The sequence below is a fragment of the Rhinopithecus bieti genome, unplaced genomic scaffold (genome assembly GCF_001698545.2).
Source record: "Rhinopithecus bieti isolate Rb0 unplaced genomic scaffold, ASM169854v2 scaffold_31527, whole genome shotgun sequence".
NCBI lineage: Eukaryota > Metazoa > Chordata > Mammalia > Primates > Cercopithecidae > Rhinopithecus > Rhinopithecus bieti.
The window spans coordinates 3,317,940-3,326,452 of record NW_016813959.1 but is presented as its reverse complement, the minus strand read 5'-3'; the positions used below and the strand labels follow the sequence as shown (position 1 = coordinate 3,326,452).

The 8,513-nt window shown below is 50.0% G+C and overlaps 1 protein-coding gene across 1 annotated transcript in view; it reads right to left on the bottom strand.

The window, feature by feature from the left end:
• Positions 1-1,607: 1,607 nt before the first annotated feature.
• The window catches only part of PIK3R6 (phosphoinositide-3-kinase regulatory subunit 6), a 64,360-nt gene continuing 57,454 nt past the window's right edge, over positions 1,608-8,513 (bottom strand). The window contains 2 exon segments of the mRNA XM_017849285.1: positions 1,608-2,308; positions 2,905-3,017. Of these exon segments, the coding sequence (XP_017704774.1) occupies positions 2,152-2,308; positions 2,905-3,017 (270 nt within the window). The 3' untranslated portion in view covers positions 1,608-2,151.

Sequence of the window (8,513 nt, the reverse complement as noted above, 5' to 3'; positions counted from 1 at the left end):
ATTCAGTGCTACTACAATCATTTCAGGTTTAAAACCACCTCAGTCACACTGATTGCCCTACTTCCGCCCCTCCCTGGGTTCTGCTGTGGGCAGCCTCAGTGGAAGATAGCGCATCCATCCACTTCTCAGTCCTGACCTGTCCTGGGTTCATCTCCACTGGGAGGCAGGTGTCAGACTCCAGTGTGCCTGGATGTGCAGGTGTGCGAGGGGCATGTCCTGATGCCTGTAGGGTGCACCCTGAGCTAGACCATGGGCCCCACCCAGCCTCTGGCTGCCCATGTTGCCCCAGGAACTTGAGCTAAACACTTGGATTGCTTCAGGCAAGTAAAACCATCAGTCAGGGTGGGGGCAGTGAGAATGGAGTGAATGGCATCCCCCAGGCTCCCTCTCTCACTGCACCATGCTGGAGTCTGTGGAGGTGCCCACAATTCTGCACCTGGCCTTCAGGTGCCGTGCTCCACACTGCTGCCTGCAGCTGCACCCTTATCCCTTTGAGCTTGCCTGCTTTCAGCTACCCGAGAAAATCTCTGCCTGCTTCCCATGTCCTATACAGGCACAGGGACTCTCTCTAAGACTGACCTTGGACCCCTCTGGCTCTGCATGCCAGGAGGTCCATCTGACACTCCCCTTGGCATTGAGACGGTGTCCTGCCATTGAGACTTGCTTCCACTCCTAGGGCAATTTGGCCCAAAGCAAAGTGCCCTCTTCTCTATTCTTGGATTTCCAAACTTAAAAGGGAATCTTCTACCATCCTCACCTTACCCCCATGCCCACAGTCATCCCCTGGCACTCTGTCCAGGTGATAGGACTCAAGTCCAGGCATTTTTGTTTTCTCTGTTATTTTACCCCCACACCATACCTATTTCTGGGGATGAAGAAACTGAAGATGTGTCATTGATCTTTCTATTTAACACCTGGATATAAGTTTTTGACTATAAAAGCCAAGAATTTTGATGTCTTTAATCTCTGGCTTAGCCAGTGTGGTGGCTCATGCCTGTAATCCCCGCACTTTGGGTGGCTGAGGTGGGCAGATCACCTGAGGTCAGGAGTTCAAGACCAACCTGGCCAACATGGTGAAACCCCATCTCTACTAAAAATACAAAAATTAGCAGGGCGTGGTGGTGCATGCCTGTAGTCCTAGCTACTTGGGAGGCTGAGGCAGGAGAATCGCTTAAGCCCGGGAGGTGGAGGTTGCAGTGAGCCAAGATCATGCCATTGCACTCCAGCTTGGGTGACAGAACAAGACTCTGTCAAAAAAAAAACAAAAAAAACAAAAAAAACAAAAAAAACAAAAAAAAAAACGCCCCAAAACAAAAAAATCCCAAATGTAGTAGGGCATGGTGGCATGCGCCTGTGGTCCCAGTTACTTGAGAGGCTGAGGTGGGAGGATCGCTTGGGCCCGAGAGGTCGAGGCTACAGTGAGCTGTGATTGTGCCACTGCACTCCAGAGCAGTGACAGGGCAAGTAAGGGGCAGGAGACAAAACACACCAGTTTCTACCTCACAGAACTCTGACCTGGCCCCAGTGGACTCAACGGGTTATATAAAGGATTGCCTTAATGATTCCTATTAACATATAAATATTGCCAGGTGTGAGATGAAAGCAGAAAGACTTCAGTGTACATTTATTGAATCTGACATTTTTCTCCCACCTGATAGAGACACCTGCGTGGACTGGGTGAGGTGGGCAGTGGCCTGAGAGTGGGAAGGGAAGAGACTTGGGAGGGAGGTGGTGCCACTGCTGTTCCCTGCTTCCCATTTTCCCGTTTTCCCCTAGGCCACAGGGCTCTGGCCGAGACAGCAGCTCTAACACTGGTTTTACGGGCTGGGTGGGGAGCTTGGGTGGGAGAGGACAGCGGGAGAAGTGGGAATTGAAGTTAAATGAAGGCGTAGACATTTGTGTGAGAAGCTGGGCTTGGTGTGCGTGTTCTCAAGCAGCTGCGGCATTGCCCGGGCCATCCGTAGACCTCTGTGTGGGCCCTTCCTCGTCACAGCCCCCACGGCAGGCTCCCTGTGCTCCCAGGCACTCGCTGGCTCCTAGTCAAGGCCAAAGCTGCCGTGTGGAGCTGGGCCTTGCTCTGGCTGTTGGTGTGAGTGTTTGGAGTTGGTGGGGTAGTGTATCCTTCCTCCCGGGCCTGCTGTCCCTGCAGGCTCACTGGACAATGCCAGAGAATGTGTTGATGGGCATCAGAAGGGGCTTGGGTGTGGCTTTGGTCGCGTCCATCTCCTGTTGCCCATGCAAATTGAGCCACGGCGCCTTGGACTTCTGGGCCGCGGAACATGGTTCTGGGCAGGGAGCAACCTCAAATCTGTGGGTGGAGAGAGACCAGCTCAGGTGACCCGTCTCAGGGATCAGATCTGCCTAGGGCATTTGAAAGGCAGAGCTGTCATTATAGGGCATTGAGGAGGTGGCCACACAGAAGAAAGAGGAAGAGTCAGGACGAGAAAGAACAACCTGGGCCTGGAGCTCACCAGGAGAGGAGGAGACACTTGGAGCAAGTAACTCTGCGTATGCCTCCCTTACCCGAACACACGTCCCGAGGGGAAGCCAGTAAGGGTCGGCTAACTGGGACACAGATGCCACTGAAGGTGAGCCTGTGTGGGAGGGGCCCGTGCCTGCAGACGGGGCTGGATTAGAGGGTGCAGGCTGAGTGTATGCAGAGGCATCTGGGGAAAATGCAGTAGCAGCTGCTGCCCTGGGTCTGCCATTCATTTGCCTCAACTTCCTGGATTCAAGGCATAGAGCAGTGGCCTCAGTCCATCCTCACCAAGGACACCTGCCTGGCCACAGGATCTACCTCCGATGAGGTGCCTTGAGCTAGAGGTAGGAGATGGCAGGAGCTGGCTCCTGCTTCGGTTTGTCCCACGGGCCCTGGACCTCTAGGGGTGGCAGGCCCAGCCTCACCTGACCACGTCCCTGAAAGTGCGTTGATCGTCCTTGTCCAGTGACAATGTCAGCAGCCTCTGGTCCTGGCTCTGGATCTGGATATTGTTCGTCCTGAAGGTGTTGGTCACCGTCTGCAGCAGAGAGATCGCACGCGCGAGTGTTACCTTTGCTCAACAGGTGGCCCTGCCAACATCTCCTACCCTGTATTTCTTCAGTGCGGCACACGGAGTCCCCAGCTCTCCTCCTGCAAGTGACGGAGGAGTGACAACCCTGTACAAACTGCTTCGAGGCTGCCCTTGCCCTGGGATCTCACATCGTTTTTCCAATTCTTTTCCCAACCTGTTGTCCTTGATTCTGAACACAAACGGGAGTGCTGTGGAGAGTGCTTGCCAGGCTGCCAAGTTACCTGAACTTGAGTGCTGATTTCTTCAACATTTTCCGAGCATCTCCTCTATGACAGGCATGTTAATGTATATGGAATTTGGGGGTATTTCAGTGATTTTAAAAGTTTTGACCCTGGTTCTCAGCATTAAATCACATACAACATTATTTACCTGCCACAGACACAGAGGGTCTAGAAAGCAGCCAAAGACCCCAAGCCTCAGACCAGGCCAAAGGAAAGCACCCCCAGGCATCCTTATAACTCCTAATCTGAGGGAGTAGCTCCAGAGAGGTCGCCTCCTATTGGGCAGAGAACTATGAGGATTGTGGGTTGCAGGTGGAGCATTCAGAGGTTGTGGCTCATTCCACACACGGAGAGCAGCTTTGGGTAATTTACAACCACAGAACCCTGGAGTTGCCAGAGGCCTCAGAGACCATCTCTTTCAAGTGATGCCTTATGGCTGCCCATAAGAATCAATTTTCAAAAATACAATATTGGAGATTCTGATTCAAGTGACATGGAGTTGAGCCCAGGCACCGGCATTGTTTACAAAGCTCCTGAATGTAGGCAGGGCTGAGAACAACCACTGAGTTGTTCAATGTCACCTAGCAGAGGCATGAGCAGCAGCCTAAACTGGGGGTTCACACATGCCCAGGCATTTCAGCTGAACTTTTAGGGGACGGGAGTAGGCCAGCCAGAAGTCTGTGGACAGGCCGTGCGGGATACCCTGGGAGGAGGGTAAGAGCATAGTCTCTAAGCCAGGCTGCCCAGGCTCTAATCTCGGCTCTGCCACTTACTAGCTGTGTGACTTTAAGCATGTTTCTTAATCTCTCTGTGCTACCTTTTAGGATTGTTGTGAAAATTAAATGAGACAGTATATATTAAGTGCTTGGAATAGAGCCCAAGACACTGTTAAGAACTCTTATTAATTATAATTTTCCAAGAAGGAGCCAAGCATGACTAATGGACTCAGCAATGAAGTCCCAGGTGTCAGAGGGGAAGGGGAACCTACTGTGGGTTCTTTCTCTTCTTGGTTTGTGCCCTAGGCCAAGCCCCCACCTATCACCCCACTATGCATAGACTCCTGTGCGTCTGAATGGGTGAGCTGTGAGTAAAGACAGATCTAACAAAACCTCTGTAAGACGGGGCGACTCCATGACAGAGGGTAACACTCAGGGGAGAGGGGGCTTCTCCCCTGGTGCCAACCGAACTTGTGGCACCTTGGCTGGGCACGGTGGCTCACGCCTGTAATCCTAGCACTTTGGGAGGCCAAGGTGGGCAGATCACCTGAGGTCAGGAGTTCGAGATCAGCCTGGCCAACATGGTGAAACCCCATCTCTACCAAAAATACAAAAAAATTAGCCAGGCGTGGTGGCACATGCCTGCAATCCCAGCTACCTGAGAGGCTGAGGCAGGAGAATCGCTTGAACCTGGGAGGTGGGGGTTGCAGTGAGCCGAGATTGCGCCACTGCGCTCCATCCTGGGCAACAGAATGAGACTCTCTCAGAAAAAAAAAGAGCCTGTGGCACCTTTAGTGCTCTGTGCTCTGGAGCTGTCAGCCACGGTGGGAGGTTGTGGTCAGGGGGGCAGGCAGTGGAACCTAGTGGGCACTGACTGGACAGCTAACGGAATGACCATTGATACTGGAATGTCACTCATGACCTTCCAAAAATACCTGGAGAGACTGCAGGGGGCTGAAGTGCTGCATGAGCTGGGGTCGGGGGAAAGCCAGGTGCATTCTGTTTGCCATAGTGAATGGAATTGCACCTGAACTGATTGCACCTGGTGAGAGAGATGCACGGTTTCCATAGGTTAGGAGACCGGGGATTGAATGTGACCCACTGAAGCCTGCAGAGTGGTAGCTATGGGGCCAGCTCTCTGACTCTCAACTTGGTGTTCTTTCTTTAGCATCAGGCTGCTCTAGGCGTCTCTGGAAGGATCTGGGCCTCCATGACCTGCCCATGGACCTGGCCCCGCCTTCTTGGTAATCACACACAGTCTCGGAGCCTCCTCCCACTCCGCCTGCGGTGCAGGCAGATGCCTTTCATTTCCCTTTGTGGTCTGCACACCTAGACACACTCTACCTGCTTGGCTTTGGCCCATAAGGACCACAAGAGTCTTAGATTTTAGTGTATAAATGAAGCCAGGGGAGCAAGTGGAAAGGTCCAGATGCAGAATTTGCAAAGGATCCCACTCTCCGTAAGACTAAGGAATGGACAAAGTGCTGCTAATTGTCTCCTGTTCTCTATTGGCAGCTTCCTGTTTTCCACACCCCAACGCCCCAGTTCTTCTGTTTCTGCTTTATTTGCCACTTCTTTTCTATTTCAAACTTCCAATCCAGCTAAGGTCATATCTGACCCTTAAACTTACCAAGCCAGCCACAATACCCTTGCCCCACCCTGTTCTTCAAACTGTCTCTGCCTTCTCACTCCAGCTCACCATGAGCTTCCCCTTCCTGCTCAGTGGTTATCATCCAATCCATTTGGACAACACACATACGTGGACCTGCCTGGTTCTGGGAGGAAAGCACAGCTGCTGGAATTTTCCCCTAGCAAGTCCCTGTAGGGATAAAACGGAACTTGCTGAAGTGATAAGTTTAGACTTTCAAAAAGCCCCTGACCAGGTTGTCTAAAGAGGTCATTAAAAACAGAAACCACTTTAAGGAACTGACTTTGAAAGAGGAAATGCAAGAGGGGTAAATAGGTCCACTTTGGAGCCTAAAACTTAAATGTAAGAGAGATTTCAGCTCAAGGTAAACCTCTCAGACAATCAGAGCTCTCCTACAGTGGATAGGCTGCTTCAGAGTCAGCTTCCAGTTCCGGCTTGAGATCTAGAATGAGGTGGAAGGTGGATTAGATGACTCAACAAACATCTGGTGAGGCCCCACTGCAGGCCAGACACCACACCAGCTAAGATGAGGATCCTGAGCCTAGGGAGTTTGCAGGCCATTGACATACAAAGATCATGCCATTTATAGTGTCACAAATGTTTCCATAGCTATGTCCCCAGGGTCCTATGGGAGCACAGAGGTGGTGCACTTAGCTCACCTAGGTGAGGGGAGGAGGGTGGAGGATGTGGAAGGAAGGGGGAAAAGCATTAGGAAAGGCCTCCTGAGGGAGATGACACCTGAGTCTCAACTTGTAGGATGAGTAGGAATTATAAAAAGAAGGTGGGCAGGTGGAAGGGAGGAATGAGGTTTCAGGTCCGGGAACTAGCATGAGCAAAGGCACAGAGATGTGACTTCAGGAACACTTCCAAACACGTGGTGGGAAGGGCCTCCAGGGAGTGCCCAAAGCTGCAGATGGAGAAGAAGAGGAGTGAAGCTACGCAACACTGAAGAATTTTTCTGCCCTTGAAGAATGGGAGATGATGGAGGAGTTTTAAGTATGGAATAACATGGGCAGGAGGGTGGACTTAAGGAGGATCAGAGTATTGCCGGGGAGACCAGCTAGAAGGAGATAGATGAAGGTCAGACTTGGGGTGACCAATTTGCTTGATTTGCCTGGGACTTTCCTGGTGTTAGCACTCAAAGTCCCAAGTCCAAGAAACCCCTTTAGTCCCAGGCAAACAGGGACAGCTGGTCAACCAAGCTGGACCAGAGGAGACAGGACAAAGAAGGGAGAGATTTGAGAAGTGTTCCATCAGGACAAAGGGAAGTGAGGAAGAGGAGGCAGCAGGGATGACTCCTGGGTTTCTGGCAGAGGTGATTGGTTAATGATGGTACCATTAAATGAGATGGGGATATAAGAAGGAGATGAAATAAAAATGACTGCTAACACATACATAACGTTTACTTTAGCCAAGCACTCTTCTAAGAGCTTCGCATGCAACAGTCAATCCTCTAACTGGATGAGGTAGGTAATGTTATTATAGCTGGCCCTCCATATCTGCATATGTGGAACCTGCAGATACAAAGGGCCAACAGTAAGAGACTTTAGCATCCATAGATTTTTGTATCCTTGGGGGTCCTGGAAACAATCACCCATGGATACTGAAGAATGACTGTCTCCTCATTTTATAAAATGATGCTGAGTCACAGAGAGATGAACTTGCTTAACATCATATAGCTGGTAAATGGCAGAGGCAAGATCTGAACCCGGACAATCTGGCTCTGGAGAGCTCTTAACTATTAGAAAGTACTGGCTTTGATTTTAAATATCTTGAGTTTGTGGTACTGTGGGACATCCAGTTCATGCTAACTTAGTTCAATGCAGGAGGCAAAAACTCTATGAATGTCAGAGCAGAAGATACAGATTTGAGAGGACTTAACAAGTGGAACTAAATCCTTGTGAGTTTGATAGTCCAGGAAATGAGAACAGAAGTGAGACATGGATAGAAATTGAGGACAGTAGCTACTTAAGGATCTAGGAAAAGGAGTTCAGGGATTGAGGCCAACACGTAATAGTCAGGCATGTAGAAGAAAATCTGTAAGAAAGTGGTGTCTCTGAATTTATAGATTTAGGGTTTAAAGATTCAGAGAACAGGGCTTCAGTTCTAGTAATGGAATTCCACTCAAAATTGACCAAAGGAATATAAAACTGGGTAAAACATTTATGACAGTGCTAGAAGCCAGCTTCATTGGAGTATTAATATATAAATATAACTTCAAATATACATATTTTGTCTAATTGCCTAAAAGGAGAATCCCATCAGACTAACAACAGGCTTCTCACCCAAAACCTTACAAGCCAGAAGAGACTGGGGTTCTATTTTCAGTCTTCTTAAAGAAAAAAAGATGCCAAGAATTTTGTATCCTGCTAAACACAGATTCATAAATTAAGGAGAAATAAAGTATTTACCAGACAAGCAAACACTAAGGGAATTTGTCACCACTAGACAGGTCCTACAAGAAATGCTCAAAGGATTTCTAAACATGGAAACAAAAGGGTGATACTCATTGTCATAAAAACACCGGAAAGTATAAAACATGTAGGTCTTATAAAACAATTACACAAGGCCGGGCGCGGTGGCTCAAGCCTGTAATCCCAGCACTTTGGGAGGCCGAGACGGGCGGATCACGAGGTCAGGAGATCGAGACCATCCTGGCTAACACGGTGAAACCCCGTCTCTACTAAAAAATACAAAAAGCTAGCCGGGCGAGGTGGCGGGCGCCTGTAGTCCCAGCTACTCGGGAGGCTGAGGCAGGAGAATGGCGTGAACCCGGGAGGCGGAGTTTGCAGTGAGCGGAGATCCGGCCACTGCACTCCAGCCCGGGCGACAGAGCGAGACTCCGTCGCAAAAAAAA